Source organism: Taudactylus pleione, unplaced genomic scaffold, assembly GCF_031769625.1.
Source record: "Taudactylus pleione unplaced genomic scaffold, aTauple2 ptg000061l, whole genome shotgun sequence".
Lineage (NCBI taxonomy): Eukaryota > Metazoa > Chordata > Amphibia > Anura > Myobatrachidae > Taudactylus > Taudactylus pleione.
Window position 1 is genome coordinate 16,353,221 of NW_028284463.1, and position 22,077 is coordinate 16,375,297.

At 47.4% G+C, this 22,077-nt stretch overlaps 1 protein-coding gene across 1 annotated transcript in view; it reads right to left on the reverse strand.

Annotated features, from left to right (window-relative positions):
• Positions 1–22,077, reverse strand: part of GRAP (GRB2 related adaptor protein) — a 112,616-nt gene that overhangs the window by 22,271 nt on the left and 68,268 nt on the right. Inside the window, exon 5 of the mRNA XM_088464941.1 lies at positions 346–505. Coding sequence (XP_088321067.1) covers positions 346–505 — 160 coding nt within the window. The remainder of the gene's footprint in view (positions 1–345; positions 506–22,077) is intronic.

Here is a 22,077-nt window from a genome sequence, read left to right on the forward strand (position 1 = left end):
CAATGGCACACTGACACTTGGGGTACCTAACATTGGTACACTGACGGTTGGAGTTACAGAACAATAGTACACTGACATTCACGTCCTCAGTTGAAAATGTTGTTCACCTCTGGATTCATATATTCAATTACACAGCAGACAATCTTGCCTTTATTCCTATTACATGCAGTCTGGTTGGACTAATGATATTTGTAGCACACACATAATCAGGAATTTACTTCTGAATTCTAACAAAGATACAAAGCTGTGACCAGAGTGCTCCCTTATTGAGCACCTAGTAATGATATATTCGGTAATACTGCAAGAATCACACTGGACCTGTCCCTTCTCCCCCTGAATCTCTACCTTCTCCTCCTCATCCCGCAGGAGCACGAGGTGGGTTTTGGCGATGGAACTTGATCGGTAATAATCCACCAGCTCATTCAGGGAGCTAAACCTGGTCTCCCACAGGAAATACGAACCACTCTCCCTCAGCACCTTGAAATGCTGCACGTGGTGTCCATAGCTGGGGAGACAATAAGAAACATAGACTGAATAGAAGATAACTGCACCTTGATACTGTAATATATTAATGGGCCACTGTGCTGTTATGTTTTGTTACACCAGCAAATTGCACAGTTATGTTTGCTCCTAGGTGAGATTTGTTCTGTATCGGCAATCTCTGTCACATAATCATGCAGCTTTGTTAATTAAGAAAGAACATTTAACATAAATATTTTTATAGACATCTGATGACACAATAAAAGAAATTCGGGAGGTGATTCAGGGGCGTACGCACTTCCGATGTTAGACCTAGAGGATTCATTTGTTGCTGCTATAGCGGTTGTATCCATACAGAGCGGCAGTTGTACTTTCAGGCTCACGCAGGGAGAAGCGTAGTGAAAATGTGGCAGACATTCCTAAGGTCCTGATTCAGAGACGAACGCTAACGTGATCCCAACTGCGTTTCCGTACGCAAAGCAGCTGCGAAAATATGCTAATGTTAGCAAAGATCACCTGAGCATAAAGACGCCCACTGCTGCCTTCTTACCTGCGTGTGACGACGCATACCTGCGTAAACATCGGAGCACATTGACGGCCATCTTACCCTTGCGGGAGGTCTGACCTGCTGCATCCTTGGGTGCTCTTCTGACACCCAGAGCTGCGTATGCAATCGCAGTGGCTAATTTATGCACACCCATGTTAGCGTCCGGCTCTGAATCAGGTCCTAAGCGCACACACAGGCGCGCTATGGGAATGCAGAACATGCAGTCTAGAATCATGAGAGCATCAAACTAATTATTGGGGGCAAAAGATAAAGACTTTGGACCTGATTCAGACCCGCTCGCTAGGGATGAGCTCGCTCGTAGCTGGCCGATTGTTGCTTTCTGCGCATGCGTGTGCATCGCAGTGCAAGAGATCGGGAAGTGATTGCTCATTGCGCATAGGCAGCCCAGCTGAATGAGTGACAAGAGAAGCCGTATTTGTAGGTGGTAACAGGGGCAGGCCACTAGAAACGGGGGAGTGGAGGTGCGAACGCAGGCGTGTCTGAGCTTCTCAATGCTGTTTCAGAGGCGTGCATAATTAACAGGAAGCGTCATAGTACACGTCACTTGGTTGAATTGTACTCTGAAGTGCTCGTAGTGCTTGCGGCAGGGTATAGTCAACCTCAAGCGCTGTGATTGCATCCGATGGTAACCGATGTACCGATGGTTGCATACACTTCCTGGAGATGACGTGCGCAAGTGGGCTGGTGGGCATCTGCATACACAGAGCGATCGCACGCCAAGACATAGTGGGCGCGCTTATGCCTTGCCGTGCGATCGCCTGCCGTGCCGTCACTTAGCCGAATTTGCATACGCTGGGTGCGAGCTTACGCATCTAGCGAGCGGGTCTGAATGAGCTTCTTTGTTTGGCAGTTATTCTGGGCCTTATGCAATTAAGGAGTTGGATAACTAACTAGAGACATGCCATCACCATGCTGTAATTATAGCCAGTGGTGGCTACAGAGCTGGGGCTGAAGCACAGTCCAAAATTCAAATAGAAGAGCCACACCAACTGCCACCCAAAATGCTGCCAAACATCACTGGCTGGGACTCACTGGCAGTTGGTGTGACTCCCCTATTTGAATTTTGGACTGTACTGCAGCCCCACCTCTGGAGTCGCCACTGTTTAAACCACCTGCAGATAAGGGTGTAAGATTGCCCCATGCTTTTATATTGCATTAGAACACTGTAAAAGTGCCTACACACTTGGCGATATTTTACCCGATCTGGCCGATTCCGACGCATCGGGCAAAATATGACAGATCGTGTAAAATATGCCCAAATCGTGAGTCCCCACTCACAATCACGATGCGCGTCCCCGCTGGTCGTACATTGCATCGTCAGATCTGCCATGCTGTAGGGCAGATCTGCCAATCTGGGACACAATGCACTGGAAATGAGCCCCACTTTGTTTGTTTCTTGACTTCTAGGTACACATTTTATAGTGACAAGGTACACAAAAAAGGGTGTGTGGCATCGCGGGAAGAGGGCGTGATCTTGTGGCATGCCCACAATTCCACTATTCTGGGGGCGTGTCCTGCACTCCAGGAGATGCTGCTGAGCTGCCCCCATGGTTTTCCCCGCCCTTTGAATGCATGCAGATCCCCAGTAATATCTTGGAGTGGTACTTGTAGGTCAGTCATGGTCTATACTAGTATCTATCTCCTGGTTAACTGCACCTGATAAACTGCCATCAAAAAATCCTGGGGACCGCCAACTACTACTAGGGAACACAACCAAGCAGTGGTGGATTTTACCTAGGGGCTGCATCACTAAAGTAAAATCCACCACTTTCAGTAAAGCCCCAGTGGTTTCACTGGCAGACGCCTTTCTTCTGCTAATCGCAGGCTGGGCTGTCAGTCCCTGGCAGATGGGGATTACCGGTGGGGCAGTTGCAGACTGTTCCCAGAATTAGTATCCATACTACGGTGTACAGCATTTTGCTGCCTCCGGTCCGATCCTCTTCCGCGACTTAGCTGTTCCATATGCAGCAGCCACCAGGGCGCTTCACTAGCGTACACTCCCACCAGGCGTCGCGTTAGAGCTGAGGCAGAGCTGAATCTCAGACACTCCAGGTACCATTACTCTGCTCCTCGGTTTGGGTGATAAAGACAGACAGATGGATAGATAGATAGATATTAGATAGATAGATAGATAGATAGAGATATGAAATAGATAGATAGATAGATAGATAGATAGATAGATAGATAGATAGATAGATAGATAGATAGATAGATAGATAGATAGATAGATAGATAGATAGATAGATAGATAGATAGATACAGTAGATATTAGATAGATAGATATATATTAGATAGATAGAGATATGAGATAGATAGATAGATAGATAGATAGATAGATAGATAGATAGATACAGTAGATATTAGATAGATATATATTAGATAGATAGAGATATGAGAGAGATAGATAGATAGATAGATAGATAGATAGATAGATAGATAGATAGATAGATAGATAGATAGATAGATAGATAGAAACAGTAGATATTAGATAGATAGATAGATAGATAGATAGATAGATAGATAGATAGATAGATAGATAGATAGATAGATAGATAGATAGATAGATACAGTCAGATGCATAAATATTGGGACATTGACAGAATTTTCATATTTTGGCCTCTATTCACCACCACAATGGTTTTGAAATGAAACAAACAAGATGTGATTTAACTGCAGACTTTCAGATTTAATTTGAGGGTAATTACATTCAAATCAGGTGAACGGTGTAGGAATCACAACGGTTTCTATATGTGCCTCCCACTTTTTAAGGGGCCAAAAGTAATGGGACAAACTAAACAATCCTAAATCTAACTTTCACTTTTTAATACTTTGTTGCAAATCCTTTGCAGGCAATTACAGCCTGAAGTCTGGAACGCATAGACATCACCAGACGCTGGGTTTCATGCCTGGTGATGCTCTGCCAGGCCTCTACTGCAAATGTCTTCAGTTCCTGCTTGTTCTTGGGGCATTTTCCCTTCAGTTTTGTCTTCAGCAAGTGAAATGCATGCTCAATCGGATTCAGGTCATGGGATTGACTTGGCCATTGCATAACATTCCACTTTTTAGCCTTAAAAAACTATTTGGTTGCTTTTGCAGTATGCTTTGGGTCATTGTCTGTCTGCACTGTGAAGCGCCGTCCAATGAGTTCTGAAGCATTTGACTGAATATGAGCATATAATATTGCCCGAAACACTTCAGAATTCATTCTGCTGCTTTTGTCAGCAGTCACATCATCAATAAATACAAGGGAACCAGTTCCATTGGCAGCCATACATGCCCACGCCATGACACTACCACCACCATGCTTCACTGATGAGGTGGTATGTTTTGGATGATGAGCAGTTCCAGGGGCTGGCTGGCAACTTTTAGCCTGGGGGGCAAATGCATGCAGGCGGCCCTGGCAGAGGAGTGGCGTGTAGCCAGGGCGTCCGAAGAATATGCGTGCTACGGCGCCCCCCCCCCCCTCAAGTGTTCCAGGGAGGAGGTGGGTCCATATGGGATCAATGTAAGGTAAAAATAATGATTAGGACAGCCCCCTGTCATAATGCCCATATGCAGTGCCCCTGTGTGCCACAGGAGAGAACACCCTTATGCAGGCCTCCAGTAGTGCCCCCAGTAGTAGTCCCCCCCTTGTAGTGCCCCCAGTAGTAGTAGTGCCCCCCCTTTGCAGTGCCCCCAGTAGTAGTAGTGCCCCCATTAGTAGTAGTCCCCCCCTTGTAGTGCCCCCAGTAGTAGTAGTCCCCCCCTGTAGTACTCCCAGTAGTAGTCCCCCCCTTGTTGTGTCCCCAGTAGTAGTAGTCCCCCCCTTGTAGTGTCCCCAGTAGTAGTAGTCCCCAGTAGTAGTAGTCCCCCACCCCCCTTGTAGTGCCCCCAGTAGTAGTAGTAGTCCCCTTATAGTGCCCCCAGTAGTAGTAGTCCCCAGTAGTAGTAGTCCCCTCCCCCTTGTAGTGCCCCCAGTAGTAGTAGTCCCCCCCTTTGTAGTGCCCCCAGTAGTGCATGACGCTGCGGCCCGGGGGGCACATGGCACCCTGCCCCCCGGCCCAGCCCGCCACTGAGCAGTTCCTTTCCTTCTCCATACTCTTCTCTTCCCATCACTCTGGTACAAGTTGATCTTTGTCTCATCTGTCCATTGGATGTTGTTCCAGAACTGTAATGGCTTTTTTAGATGTTGTTTGGCAAACTCTAATCTGGTCTTTCTGTTTTTGTGGCTCACCAATGGTTTACATCTTGTGGTGAACCATCTATATTCACTTTTGTGAAGTCTTCTCTTGATTGTTGACTTTGACACATATACATCTACCTCCTGGAGAGTGTTCTTGATTTGGCCAACTGTTGTGAAGGGGTTTTTCTTCACCAGGGAAATAATTCTTCTGTCATCCACCACAGTTGTTTTCCGTGGTCTTCTGGGTCTTTTGGTGTTGCTGAGGTCTCTGGTGCATTCTTTCTTTTTAAGAATGTTCCAAACAGTTGATTTGGCCACACCTAATGTTTTTGCTATCTCTCTGATGGGTTTGTTTTGATTTTTCAGCCTAATGATGGCTTGCTTCACTGATAGTGACAGCTCTTTGCATCTCATATTGAGAGTCGACAGCAACTGATTCCAAATGCGAATGTCACGCCTAGAATCAACTCCAGACCTTTTTCCTGCTTAATTGATAATGAAATAACGAGGGAATAGCCCACACCTGTCCATGAAATGGCTTTTGAGTTGATAGTCCCATTACTTTTGGCCCCTTAAAAAGTGGGAGGCACATATAGAAACCGTTGTAATTCCTACACCGTTCACCTGATTTGGATGTAATTACCCTCAAATTAAATCTGAAAGTCTGCAGTTAAAGCACATCTTGTTTGTTTCATTTCAAAGCCATTGTGGTGGTGAATAGAGGCCAAAATATGAAAATTCTGTCAATGTCCCAATACTTATGCACCTGACTGTAGATAGATATGAGATAGACAGATGTGAGATAGATAGATAGATAGATAGATAGATAGATAGATAGATAGATAGATAGATAGATATTGATATGGGCCCCTAGAAGTTTGTGACCCAGGGACATCTAGAGACCTTAATCCGGCCCTAGTCCTGGAGGGAGGTTTTTTTCTCCAACTGGGTCTGCCAGTCCTGACTACCATTAGCAGAAAAAGAACTTCAAATGCCAGTTCTCCCCCTCTTCCGCCAGGGTTACCTGGCTTATAGATGCTGCAGCTGATGCAGTCCCTAGAGGCAGGGATATGTGGGGATGTACGTTTTTTTTTTCCCCAGGAGATTTTTCAAGAATGCATGATACAGATCTGCAGCCCTGCCAGCCACCCTGACTAAGGGGTCTATTTACTAAGCCTTAGATGAAGAGAAAGTGGACGGAGATAAAGTACCAGCCGATCAGCTCCTAACTGCCATGTCACAGGCTGTGTTTGGAAAATGACAGTTAGGAGCTGGTTGGCTGGTTCTTTATCTCCATCCACTTTATCTCCATCCAAGGCTTAGTAAATAGACCCCTAAAACCGGTAACAGTCACCACTGCAACCAAGTGCCAGTGAAAGCATAAGGAGTTATGTAATAGGTTCAGAGTCTGAGAAATGGACGTGATTTCGGCGAGGATGCTGCTAATTTTTATTTATGGCCGTGATTAAGGCTGCAAGTGATAAACATGACCTCCATGTCCCATGCCGCAGTGATGTCACTAGATCTGATGCAGGATAATGTCTTTGCCCACTGTCTCCACTGTGAATAGATTATAAAGTCTCCTTTGCTTCTCTAGTAGACAGTATAAAACGCATCCTAGACATACATTCACTTTTATAGTGAGTGAACGAGTGGAACTGACTCCAAGCCTGTGCCGGCCTAAGGCAAACACTTCCCAGTGACTAATCCTCAGCTGCTGCAATTTCTCTGGATATTGTTTAAACCTGCTCCCTACCGGCTTCATTTACGGGGGTGGGGATGAGCAATGGGGTGGAGGGGGGATGGCGGGAAGCTGTCTTTTATTTCCTTTTGAGTGAATCACTTTCTTTAGAATTGGGTAAATATTGCACTGTGGGGCTTATTTACTAACACAGTACTCTGTGCGCCATTGTTTTCAAGTGTATCTATCACCTGCAAATATGCTGTGGTGGCCATTTAAAGTTCAGTTGCATGTTTGGACGAATACTACCAGAACGAGTCCACCTATGAGATACCAGATGTGTTGCCACAGTCTCAGGCTAGTGATGGCCATCAATGGTTTTCCATTGGTGGTCACCATCGATGGTGCCATCGGTGATAACCATCAACGGTACAATAACCCTCTATGGTGAGCCATCGATGGTTTGCACCACCCGATGGCCACTGCTGCCAGGTGCACGGCGCGCCAATCAAAAATTGGGGGGTGGGGGGTGGGTGGGCTTAGACTGCCACCAGGGGGCGTGGCCAAGCTCCGTGGCAGGAAAAAAAAAACATCGTGTTTCAATTTGCCATCGATGGCGGAAAACCATTGGCTCTGCCATCGATGGCAAACCCATCAGCCATTGGTAGTAAACCATCAATGTTTGTTAACTATCGATGGTCGATGGCCATCCCTACCTCAGACAGCAGGTGCATTGGTTGCCTAGTGGCTACTGAAACTCTGCCATTTAGATAGTAACGCAATATAGGCTACTGCATTACGGTAAATTGTCTCTGACTCACTTGGTTTCATTATCAATGAAGTCGGAGTGAGAGGGATAAATTGGGAAACAAGGAAGTTTTGACAGCCAGGAATAAAACCTCCACGCGGGGAAGTGATTCGGATGAGACTCCAGGTTACAGTGTTACACAAACAGACTGTTCCAGGAGCTGCGTTGGCTGGTGCCGATGACTCACGTTTGTATTAATTGATCCACCCAATAAGTCCCATGTTTGTTTAACCTGCTGAAACTGTCTGTTTAGAGGATGGGTGTGGGGGGAGGGAAATGGGGAGGGATTATTAGATCCCAAAGACACCTGAAGGTACGTAAAGGTTGGACGTCAATCCCTCTAAGTTTTTTCCCTTCATCTAAAGCTTAACAGCGTGCCTGATCCGTGAGCTCATTCATTCATTACGCTTTACTGTAAATATTTCATAGGTTGTAAAACATAATACAGAGATAAGTGTCAGCATAAGGTAACTAATCCCACGCATCCGTGATCAAAGCTTTGGTGGGAGTACCGACATTTTACATCTGGAGCGGAAACCTATAAACGTGAACTTTTTCTGGTTACAGAGACATCGTTGGTGGCTTTAGTGTTGTACGCCAGGAGTTTTACCTCTTTTTAGAAACCGCGCTTATGGTTTGACTCCCAAAAGGGCAACTGTTGTCTCCTGGGCCGGTGGATGCCTTTGCGGATCTCCACCGTCCGTGAGACCCTTCGTTAGGCTTTGTTTTATGTATTGGGAGTTCCACGTGGCAGAAAAGCCTCTATAAATGTCGTCCACAGTGGCACATGTAGAAATGTTGGACATGGATTTATCAAAGCAAACAAAAATCTTATAAAATGTACAATATATATATAATGTATCAAACACGGTTAACAATATGATTCCTGGACTGTTAGTCTTGCTTGAGTGTAAAGGGTGCAGGCAAAATTCATTTCTCCCCAACGCGCCCCCCCACCTTGCTTCAATATGTTTGCAATTTATTTAGAAAGCAAAGTTAGAGGCGCCAATAACCCAAGTTGCTGCAGTCTGGTTTGCCAAGTTATTCCCAGTACTGGGTTAATAATTGTTTTCACCAAGTTAACCCTTTTACTCCTGATACGAACAAAATAATTAATTTGCGCGCTCAATGCCCTTCTGCAGCACAGTGTACTATGGGCCTGATTCAGACCCGCTCGCAGGTCAATGGTCAGCCAGTGCGCACGCACGGCATGCACAATGCGTGTGCGCGAGCCCTGGAGCGAGTGGCTCGCTACAAAACGGGGCGGCTGTCGATGTTGATCGACAGCTCGCCCCGTGTTGGAGGGGGGGTGGCTGGACAAACGGAGGCGTTCCCGAAGGAACGCCTGCCGTTTGGGGCCGTCCTCAGTAGTGAGCTTCCAGTTCTATTAGAGCTGGAAGCTCTCTGGGGCTTGCGATGGACGAGACCACATGGGTCTCGTCGCAAGCCCGATAGTCGCATGCCCGAGCCCCGGAGCGAGGGAGAAATTCACTCACTCCGGGGCTCACTACAAACGGGGCGGCTGTCGATGTTGATCGACAGCTCGTCCCATTTTGTAGGCGGGTCGGGGGGAGGGTGGCTGGCCAAACAAAGGCATTCCCGAAGGAACGCCTGCCGTTTGGGGGTGGCCCTACTGACATCACTTGTGATGTCAGTAGTGAGCTTCCTGCTCTATTACAGCAGGAAGCTCACTGGGGCTTGCGGCAGACGAGACCCTACCACAAGGATCTCGTCACAAACCACAGCTTAGCGAGCGGCCAGGAGGCCTTTTTTTTAAAAAAAGCGGCCGCCCTGATTCAGAGCGAGCGCTCGCTCTTTGCGAGCGGCTCTGAATCAGGGCCTATGTACTGAGGGCCTGATTCAGAGCTGCTCGTAAGCTCCGAGCGATGTTCGCATGGGTCGTAATGCGCATGCGCCAACCAGTCATTGCGGTCGGAAATCGAGTGCCTGCTAATTTGAGTGACAGGATGAGGCGTTTGTGGGTGGTAACGGGGGAAGGTGCTTGAAAACGGAATGGGTATGATATACCGCCGGCCGCATTCCCATCAGCGGCAGCCCGACAGGAAAAGAATGCGACGCAGCGGAAGCCTGACAGCGCGGGAAATCCCGATTGTGGATAGGTAAGTATCCACTAACCTAACCTAACCCTCCTTAGGGGTGCCTAACCCTAACCTCCCCCCCAAGTGCCTAACCCTAATACCCCCTCTAAGTGCCTAACCCTAACCACCCCCTTCCCTGCTGCCTAAACCTAAGTCCCCCGGGGGGATGCCTAACCCTAACCCTCCCTCCCCCTAGCCTAACCCTAACCCTCCTGGGGGGGTGCCTAATCCTAAATCCCCCCCGGGTGCCCTAAACCTAACCCTCCCCCCCCGCGGCTGTCCGCTCGCGGTGCCCGGCATCACTACGATCGTGATGCCGGGCACTGGTCTCCCGGCGTCGGGGAAATGCGGGCGTCTACATCTAGACGCCCGGCATTTCACCCTTGCCGGGATAAGACAGTCGGGGAGTGGAGATCCGAATGCAGGCGTGCCAAACGGTCAAAACGGGCGTTTTAAGGGTGTGCACAATTTACAAAGCAGCGTCATCGACCACGTCACTTGGTGGTTTCTTAGCCTGAACTGTTCGCATGATTGCGGTAGGAAAATCCAACCATAAGCACTGCGAGCAGTTCAGACGCCTTTCGATGTACTCAATTAATCAAATAAATAGCGGAGATGACGTAGGATGCGAGCGGCCAGGGGGCGTCTTTACAAAATAGCGAGCGCATGTTTAGTTTGCTCGCTCAGACATAGAGGCGTCAACAGACTGCAAAGAGCGAGCGCTCAATTTAAATAGCCAGCCCCTTTTTCTGAACGAGCGAGCGCAAATAGCGTCTGGCTCTGAATCAGGCCCTGAATCCGCGCTCAATGCCCCTCTGCAGCACAGTGTACTATGGGCCTGATTCAGAGCCGCTCGCTCGCGCTGTGCATTTGCAAGCGGCCAGATGTTCTGTGTACGCGCATGCGCACGCTTCCTTCTGTGCGTGCGCGAACTACACACTGCGATCGCAACCCTCTCGCTTGCCCAGCAAAGGCAGCCCAGGGTAATGAGTGACAGGAGGAGCCGTTTCTGGGTGGTAACAGGGGCAGGACACTAATAACGGGGGGTTGGAGATGTGAACGCAGACACGCCTGAGTGTTTCAATGCCGTTTTAGAGGCGTGCATAATTAACAGGCAGCGTTATAGTACACGTCACTTGTCTTTTTTTACACTGATTTCCTTGCAATGCTTGCGGTAGGGTAAAGCTACCTCAAGCACTGCGTTCACATCCGATGGTGCTCGATGTACCAATGTTTTAATACACTTCCTGGAGATGACATGTTGCTGGTGGGCGGCTCTGCCTGTGCGATTGGGCATACGCATACACAAAGTGGCCGCACGCTAAGATGTTGTGGGCGTGCTTATGCCTTGACGAGCGATCGATTCCCGTGGCGTCACTTTGACAAATTTGCAAACGCAGATAGCAAACGGGTCTGAATCTGGCCCTATGTACTGAATGCACGCTCAATTCCCCTCTGCAGCTGTGTACTATGGGCCTGATTCAGAGACGGACGCTCTGAATCAGGGCGTTTTTTTTTTGTGCGGCCTCCAGGCCCTCGCATAGCTGTGGGTGACCACCCACGACTATAGCGAGTGGCCAGGTTGATGGTCGCGAAGCTCTCCCACTGACATCACTGGTGACCACCCACAGCTTTTGCGAGCGGCCAGGTGATGGTCGTGATGGTCTCGACCATTGGGCTTGCGACGAGACCCTTGTGGTAGGGTCTAGTCTGCCACAAGCCCCATCAAGACCATCGCGACCATCGGGCTTGCGACGAGACCCTTGTGGTAGGGTCTCGTTGCCGCAAGCCCCAGAGAGCTTTCCCATGAGGCTGCTCAGCATTCAGCAAATGTTGCACAGGCCCAGCAGGTACTGCCTCACTCTGATAAATCCCTCCCATGAGGCTGCTCAGCATTCAGCAAATGTTACACAGGCCCAGCAGGCACTGCCTCGCTCTGATAAATCCCTCCCATGAGGCTGCTCAGCATTCAGCAAATGTTACACAGGCCCAGCAGGCACTGCCTCACTCTGATAAATCCCTCCCATGAGGCTGCTCAGCATTCAGCAAATGTTGCATAGGCCCAGCAGGTACTGCCTCACTCTGTTAAATCCCTCCCATGAGGCTGCTCAGCATTCAGCAAACGTTACACAGGCCCAGCAGGCACTGCCTCGCTCTGATAAATCCCTCCCATGAAACTGCTCAGCATTCAGCAAACGTTACACAGGCCCAGCAGGTACTGCCTTGCTCTGATGAATCCCTCCCATGAGGCTGCTCAGCATTCAGCAAATGTTACACAGGCCCAGCAGCAAGCACTGTCTTGCTCTGATGCATCCCTCCCATGAGGCTGCTCAGCATTAAGCAAACGTTACACAGGCCCAGCAGGTACTGCCTCACTCTGATAAATCCCTCCCATGAGGCTGCTCAGCATTCAGCAAATGTTACACAGGCCCAGCAGGCACTGCCTCGCTCTGATAAATCCCTCCCATGAGACTGCTCAGCATTCAGCAAACGTTACACAGGCCCAGCAGGTACTGCCTTGCTCTGATGAATCCCTCCCATGAGGCTGCTCAGCAATTCAGCAAATGTTACACAGGCCCAGCAGCAAGCACTGTCTTGCTCTGATGCATCCCTCCCATGAGGCTGCTCAGCATTAAGCAAACGTTACACAGGTCCAGCAGGCACTGCCTCGCTCTGATAAATCCCTCCCATGAGGCTGCTCAGCATTCAGCAAACGTTACATAGGCCCAGCAGCAAGCACTGTCTTGCTCTGATACATCCCTCCCATGAGGCTACTGCTGATCTCCTCCAGGGGCATTCAGTGGGCGCTTGAAGATGATGTCATCTCCAAGCGCTACTGTTCCCGGCCAATCAATTTCTTTTAGGCGTCGACCCTGGTTGCAAGTCCTGGGAAAAACCCTGATAGCGAGCAGGGTCACGGACCCGGGACTGTCAACCCGGGTCAGACCTTTCGGACGCCAGGCCCGGGTTAATGCGCGCTCACGTGCAAAAACACAGTTTTTTGGTCTGAAAGGAGTATAAGTCTGATGTGCATTGGAATAAGCAATCCTAATTATCTTGATTTATATTATTATTATCCTTTATTTTTATGGCACCCCAGGGGATCTGCAGCTCCTTACATAGGCCCTGATTCATTACGGCTCGCTATTGAGATCGCAGATGCGATTACGCACACAGACCCACTGCTAAAATATGTTAATATTTGCAATTGCAATGCCGTCGCTGCCCAACATAAGGACACCCACGTCCCCTTACTCACATCCATAATACCTTCCAAGTCTGCGAAACCATTGGTAACATCACCACCCCCAAACGGTCACTTCCTATCAATCACTCTGTGATGGGTCTGCATGGTCTCTGGTGTGATTGCAGTGGAGCCTTAAGCACTGGGATGCTTGGGCAGAACCTAACAATTGGCCAACTGCGTGCGTGATCGCAATAGCGATCCTTGCTGAATCGGGCCCCTAGTACATTAACACAAGTAATATCAGTGCCAGTTTTATAAACCAATCAACATTTACAGTGGTGCTTTAAAGAGTTAGCTACAGTAAGATTACCTCCCACTCATTCACTACACTCATTATAGAAAGCAGAAGCTCCTAACACATGCTTTATTGTCTTATTGGGATCTGATTAAGAGCAAAAGAGTGCAATAACTTCCTATACTGTTTCACCACTGTATCACTCCGTATGCAAGAATCCCCTTATTGCGACATTGCAGTTCTGCAGAACAAGTCTCAAAGTCTGTCAGTCACTTTCTGTCTGCTCAGCTAGGGAAGCCCCTCCCCCTAATTTGGTAACTTGCTGCAGAGGCAAAATATAGCATGATGGACATATGTAAGTGGTATTGTATTTATATCATTCAGCTTAATAATAAAAGCGTGGGACATTTTGGGACTTCTGGTGCCTGTTTGGTGCCCATCTCAAACACTGACTGATTAATTTGTCAGTGTTAAGCTTGGTAGACACTATACGATCGCGGATCGGAACGATATATCCTACACATCGTATAGTGCGTAACCCCATCCATCATTCACAGCAGCCGTTCATAGCACCGTCCCATCTGCTGTTCTGCATGGCTGACGATGCAATGAATGACGCGGTGCTGTAACATGCAGGATGTAACAATGCATCGCGCCGTCGTACGCCGGATTGTGCAGTGTATATGGCGCGTGTGATGTATCGTTACTTAGCATTGTTGCATCGCTGGGACGCACCATCATACAGCTTTAGACATGGAATGCGAATGTAAGATTAAAGACAGCAGTGAAATAGCAGCACATCATCCTACCCCATTACCGAATTCACAATGTGTTTTTTAACTAGCAGGACACAGACAGGCAGACAGACAGTCTTCACATTCAGTGCACCATACACCTGATCACACAGCGCCACCTACCTACCCCACAAGGAACAGACAATAATTACAAACGAGAAAGGACTTCAATAATAACATATTTTGGTCCTTATTCATTATCCCTTAATTCTACAAAAGTAGATGATAACATTTTCACCTACTTTTGTAGGAATTGTCCTTCATTATAAAGGTAACAGAAGCGACATCGCAATTGTATGGGGACTGCAATTCATCAAGCTCCAAATTTACTACTCTTCAGATAGAGCTGATGGGAAGGCGTTTCTGGGTTGCGAAGAGGGTTCCTCCAACCCTGTTCGCCTCCCCCTGCCAGAAATTGGATACTAGGTGCGCTCGGTGAAGCCAAGCTTGTGTATGCGCTCTATCCATACTTTCTTACTCACGCTGAAGGTGCAGGAGGCTCTCGAGTTTTCAGCCAGTCCCCCGCACACCTGTAGAAGTGCCTGGATCTCCCATATCCCGTCCACTTCCTAGTGTCGTGGGCAGGATAAGGAGGTAATCGCGGTTTGTCGGGTGGCGGTGGGGCAAAACTGATGCATTCGTGAAAGCCATGCTCCACCCCCCAAAGTAGCCAGCTGTATCTTCTGTCTGGGCTTCTCCCGGAGAGGAGATAGACAACAGTAGGCAAGTATGGTACTAATCTTCAGATCAGCTGCCTCCGCACCGGAGAAATGTTGAATTGCTCCGGTGATTTTGTATACATTGCTGCTATTTGCAGCGAGTTGGATGCTTAATTATTGGGGGCCAAGTGGCCCCCAATAGTGCATAGACCCCTTTTGTGCCAAAATTGTACAAAGCTTGTACAGAGCTTATAAACTTTCTGTAGATAGTAAATAAGTATTTAGATAATAACCATTATCACTATTTGGGAGTCACTTACGAAATGAACTACATGCACGGGTGTAAACACGAGGAATGAGGTGTTTATACTGTATGCTGATGCCTAACGCCTCACATGACGCGGCTGATACCCCTTCTCTGTGTTATTGTTAGAATGTAAGCTCTCTGATCAGCGGAGCTCGCCCTACCCTGAATGCTTTTATTTTGCCCACCTTGTGTGTTCCTGCTTAATGTATATCCCTGTTTTCACCACTGCAGCAGTGTTCCAACTGCTAAAATATGGTATGTGATGAGCTATGGAATTAGCCCATACTTGTAATCTCCCAGTGCATGCGGGAGAATCCCGAATTTTGTCACCCTCCCGCACCCCATCTACTTCCTAGAGAAATGGGAGGGACTTGGGGGCAGGTTGACGTGATACTCAGCAAACTGCATAATTGTAGCCCTGACCCTTTGTGCAATGATGTCATTTTTTGTGGGGGGTGGAGCGTCACAAATTGCACCACCATTATCCGTCATCCGCCAGTGGCTATCTGCATTGAGAAATTTGGCAAGTGTGGTTTATCCCCTTTAAATTGGGATTGCAGGTGTTTGAAATGGGCTAATAAAAATAAGTTGATAAACTCTTTTACTATGTACTGTACTTGGGGTACTATACACAGCACATTACTTCCGTCCCAGCATTTCCTATTGATATCTCCATACACCTGTTGTAAGTCTATGTTGTACTACAATTAGTAAAAGGTTTGTCCAGGACATCCCTCCCCGCTGTGTAGCACCCTAGAGGATATTATTAGATGATTCCAAATATGACCTCCTACTATTTTGTTTACATTGGTGAGTCTCTCCCATAGAATAACACGGCGCGTGTTTGTTTATATGCGGTGGTGGCGTTAATCACCTCCATGATAAGGGCCTCAGTAAGGTGTCGCTCTGTTTTGGCAGGTGACGCCAGGTGAAGAGCAATCAGTCAGAGCTAGCGTCTATAGTGACATCTCAACAGGAGGGAGATGATTGCAGCAGGGAACATTGTGATTTATTAGTGTCACAGAACAATTAGCCTGGCTGGCACTGAGATCCCTGCAGGGAGGAATGAATGGAATTGACTGAGACAATAAGTAATTATTGTGCATTGATCAGGATGTTTTGGGGATATTCGGTCATCAGACCTTACATAACGCCACAGGAGAGCTGAATGAATAGGTCTAGCGACACCATTAAAATGCAGGATGTAGGATTGAAACCTTGTCGGCTTATTGGTGCAGGGAAAGTGCCGTCGACATAAGCAGTGTCGACATAATGATCATTGACCTACTGACTATGGCCCTGATTCAGAGCCGGACGCAAGTGGCTGCTCGTTCGCTCCGAGCGATGTTTGCCCAACTGCGCATGCGTACGGATCGTAATACGCATGCGCGAACCACTCAGTGCGGCCGAAATTCATGTGCTCGCAAAATAGCGAATGCCTGATAATTTGAGTGACAGAAAGAGGCGTATGTGGGTGGTAACAGGGGAAGGTGCTTGAAAACGGGGAGTGGAGATCCGATCGCAGGCGTGCTTAAAGGTCAAAACGGGCGTTTTATGGGTGTGCATATTTAAAACAGCAGCGTCATTGACCACGTCACTGGGTTATTTTATAGCCAGAACTGCTCGCAAAAAACCACAAGAATAGCGAGCAGCTCATACCCTGGTCGATGTACTCGATTAATCTAATAAATAGCGGACATGACGTAGGATGCGAGTGGCCAGGGGGCGTATTTTTCCCAAAAAAGAACGCAAGTTTTGTTCGCTCGTTCAGACCTAGAGGCGTGAACAGACCGCAAACAGCGAACGGTTCATTTGAATAGCCACCCCTTGTTTTAGAACGAACGACCGCAAATAGCGAGTGGCTCTGAATGAGGGCCTATATCAATAAATATACATACACACATACATTTTATTTTTGGAAATGCTATAGCAGCAGAAATAAGCAATCAACAGTAATCGAAAATTCTCTTACACTGCGTGCTGGAGATTACGGCTAGGGGTGACTATCGGTGGGATGTCTTTTTTTGGCAAAAATGAGTCGTAAGGTGGGTATCCACTTGTAGATATACAAACGAGAGCACGATTACGACATTGCAATCGTGCTCTCGTATATATAGCTAGTGATGTGCCTAGACTGAACGTTCACTCGTTCAGTCCCGGCACATCCCTCATCCCCGCACATGCTGAACCTGACGAGATCGTCAGGGTGACTAGCATGTACGGGGGATGTCGGAAGCGACCAGCGGGCACGCGCATTGCTGGTCGCTTCCAACCAAAACATGCACGATGCATGCGCGATTTACAAGCGATTGCACGATAACTAAGTCGTTATCGTGCAATCGCTTGGCTAAATCGCTAAGTGGATACCCCCTTTTAAGATGCATACACAGGTAAAGATTTTCTGTCCAACCATCCAACTAGTTGATTGGTTGGAATGAAAATCTGGTAGGGTATGAAAGCAAATGGAAATCAGCAATTTGCTCCCAAACGCCAGAAAACAGATGAAAATGGCGGTCAGACAAGTTTGTTAAATGTTTGATCTAAACAATTTGTTCAAACAACAGTTTTTGTCCATTTTCCGGCATTTGGGAGCAAATTGCTGATTGTCAGTTACTCCCATACATTACCAGATTTTCATTCCAACCAATCAACTATTTGGATGGTTGGACAGAAAATCTTTACGTGTGTACCCAGCTCTGTCACAATACGATGTGACTAGGATGCACCAGGAGACTGTGCTGATTAATTTGATATGTGACACTTGTATATCTGTCTGCGACTGAGTCTATAAACGGAACTTGGCGTGGAAAACAACTGCGGCCGTTGTATCATAGCACTTCGCACGCTGATTCAGAGACTCAGTCGCACACAGATATACAAGTGTCACATATCAAATGAATATCCCATTGCATCACATTGCAGCTTTGATGCATTTCGGACAAAAAAAGACACAAAAAAACCTCCGGCGCCAGCACAGTCTCATGGAATCTGTTGCGCCGGGGGCGGCTGTTTGGCGCGACTTCAGCAAAGATGTCCGAGGACACATCTGTATTTCCCTATAAGTTGTAAGCATACAAGCATACAGTACCAGCATGCCTCTATCTGTTATTACCCAGGGGCCTATTCATCAACACTAAAATAACGTTTTTAAGGACATTTTCCTTAAATAACTTTATTTTGGTATTCATGAACAGACTTAACACAGGAGATATCACAGATATCTCCTTGCTAAGTCCCCCTGCGTTAATTTCCACACTCCCCATACATTAGTACATTAGTATGGGGATGTGGAAATTGTGGTATTCATCAAATTCCGAAAATTATCAATTTTCGGAATTTGATGCAGTTACTATTCGCCACTGTGAGGTGGCGAATAGCAGAATCCACTTACCTGTATCAGCGTGTGCAGGTCCCCCGACGAGTCCCTCCGGCGCTCTGCTCCGTCCTCAGGCCCCGGAGGCTGGTCGGACATGTGTGCTCCCCAGCAGAGCACAAGAAAGTTTAGAAAAAGAAAAAAAATATGTTTTTTTTTTCTAATCTGTCATGTGGTCTGCTGGGAAACCACATGACAGACCAGCAGGACGGAGCCGGAGGCTGCTGCGCGGACAGGTAAGTCGGGGGGGGGGGGGGGAAGGTGAGCGGAGAGTGGAGAGGGTGTGGGGGGGTCTGGGGGTTAAGTACGAAACTTACCGCATCTGTAGGCAGTGCTGCGCATGCGCTGGTTTTACAGATGTAACAGCGCATGCGCAGCACTGTTTCCAGACGCGATAAGTTAGTGTAGAGAGGGAAAAGTATCTATTTCCCGAAAAGCTGTCATCGCAAAAATGACAGATTTTCGGAATAGATACTTATGGAGAGGTGGAATGATGAATTCCACCTATAATTAGCTAGAACTCCATGAGAGTTCTAAAGCTAATTATCTCCATTGAATTTTTACGTTTAATGAATAGGCCCCCCAGTCTTGTTGTATTACTGTTTTGTTTCCAACTGTAAAACGGAATATGCTAGTGCGATATGAATAATAATATATTCAACATATAATAATATATTCAACAAAGGGATTTAAACTTGCCCATGACTTCAGCCAAGCTGTCTAGTTAGCGGCTCTATTGTTAATTTAGACCAGTGGTCAGGGAACAGGGGTAAATTACCACACGTGGGGTAAAAATGAAATTCCTGGGGGCAATGGACGGACAGCCGGGCATGCATATTAATCATTCTACAATATAAAATGATTCACATGCATGCCCGGGTGTGCTGCAGTGAGGCTCTAAGCTGGACGCCCGCTGAGATGTTATTACCAGAGGGCGCCCGGCTCCTTCCCTGCAGTGCCGCGTTAGCCAGAGGCTGGAGTTCTCTTCTGAACTACAGCTTCCGCCTCTCTCCATGCGCACTGTGGGAGAGACGTCATGACGTTTCTCCCATAGTTCCAAGGAGCAGCCGGGCGGACAGGACGGCGGCGGATGCAGGAGCGGGGATTAAGGTAAGTGGTTTTCTGGAGTTTTTTTTTGTACAAGTGGCACTACAGGGGCACTATATGGGGGCACTACTACTGGGGCATAACTATGGGGGCACTACTACAGGGGCATTATATGGGGGCACTACTACAGGGGCATAACTATGGGGGCACTACTACAAGGGCATAACTATGGGGGCACTACTATATGATTTCCTTCCTTTCAAATCAAGGGGGTAACATCGGCGTATCTAAATATATTTTGGGGTAAAAGGTAAAAAAGTTCCCTGAACCCTGCTTTAGACAACCATAACGGGTTGGGTACGGGATCTGGGCAGCGAGGATGCAGACAGTCAGAATACTGAAAGCGGCATCGCTACAGTCGGAATCTCAACAGAATTTGGTAAGTGACCCTAAGCCTTACCCTCCCCCATTTTTCCTGAAGCCTTACCCCAACCCCTCCCACCCACCACAGCCTAACCCTAACCTCCAGCAGCCTAACCCTAATCCCTCCCCCCATGTGCCTAAAACTAACCCCTAAACCTAACCCTAATTCTCACCATCGGGCTGTCACCATTTGGGATTCCGGTGCCAGGATTCTGACCACTGGCATCCCTGGCTGTCTGGATGCCTACTGCGTCCCGACCATAACATAATCCCTGTTACACAATCCATATTTATTCCATATGCATTTTCTGGGATTCTGGTTTGCTACAAATAATACAATCGCCCTTATTGGTGCAATCGCTCTCCTATAGAGATATAAGCACGGTGGTCTAAAATTATGGATAAGACTGAGCAGGTCCTGTGCTTCATATAGGAAAACTAAAGCTCTAATTGTGCTTAAATCATGACACAATTAGCATTTAAACATAGACAAACCTGTGCTCTATATTTAGCAATGCAAATTACGGTATCATTTAAAATGAATAATGAAGTAGAGATTTACATGACAAAGGAAAATACTTATTAAATATAAAGTCATTTCCCAGCGCAGCGTGGATATAGAATCACCCGTGACACACGCACTCCACCCCACTTGCAATGCCTGTGTAATTTGTGCAGGTAATATGGGTCATTTATGCATTACCTGGATAAAAGCCAATTAGACTGGAAGAATCTAATTCCGGACCATGACTGGGCCGCTGGCTGTGTAGGAGGCCAGAGTGGGGGAATATATTCTGAATGGGATTTGCAATGCTGACTTTACTCTCTATCCATGAGTCAGAACGAGGCTTCATGTTGAGACCAGTTGAGGTCTGACTCCACCATCCAAAATCATATATAACCAAACTTCAATCGCCCAGCAGGGTACAGACAAACACTTCTAGGTCTGCTGGATGGCAGACTGCTGTAATGTTCTGGCAGTAAGGAGCGTCCGGCCAGTCTCTCAGTCCCCGATGTAGCATAACCGGTTCCTTGTGGTTTGTTGTTCTTGTAGAACAATGGATTCTATACATTACTGGATTACGTGGTAATCTACCGCTAGGATGTCTGAAGGACATCACACAACTACGTTTGTTATAAGCATTGTTTTTGCTAAGTGTGTAGAATAAACAGTTGTAAAAAAAAACAATATTCCCTAAACAGAATGTATCATATTAACTCCTAATCTAGATTTAGGGGTGTATTTACTAAGCAGTGTTAGGAGACAGAGTGAAAAATGTTAAGGTGCCAGCCAATCAGCTCCCAACTGTCACCTCACAGGCTGTGCTTGAAAAATGACAGTTGGGAGCTGATTGGCTGGCACCTTATCACTTTTCACTCTGTCTCCTAACACTGCTTAGTAAATAGACCCCTGAATGATATATTAGTAGCTGTGCGATTACCATACATTAACGTTTCCTCTTTTATAAATCTCACCGGGATCAGGGTCATTTGGTGAGTTAGGGGTCCATTTATTAAAGATCGCATTTGCAATACGATCTGGGCATGATATTACCGCATTGCAAGATGCGTTCATAGCCCTGGAATGTATTATCGAGAACCGCGCTGGGACAGGGGCTCCGAAAAGGAGCCCATCCCTGCGATGGGCTCGGAGAGCTGCCGGGGCTGCGTTCATGCGCAGTCCCACTGACTGCACATGCGCTGCCACCATTGCCGGGGGGCGTTCTGGGGGAACCCTCTGCCGGCTAGTTATGCGTAGTGTATCTCATTGGCTGCAGGGGCCAATCTCCGGGCAGCATCGCAGGGCCAAAATCAGGCAGCATCGCACCCCCCATAGAAACCTATGGAGACTGCAGATGCTGGTGGAAATGAAGATATTTAATGATAAATAGGCCCCTTTGGGGTCTATTTATCAAGCAGTGAAAAAGAATGGAGAAGTGGACCAGTGGAGATGTTGCCCATAGTAACCAATCAGCTTCTACCTATTATTTTATAGACTGTACTTGATAAATGCTACTTCAAAGCTGATTGGTTGCTATGGGCAACTACTCCAATGTTTCACTTCTCCACACTTTTCACTGCTTGATAAACAGACCCCTTAATGTCTTGGGTGTTATATCAGCAGGAGTGTGTGCAAATGCATCTGGAAGATGGCCACTACAGTTGTCTGGTCACACTGTCGAAAAGTTACCAT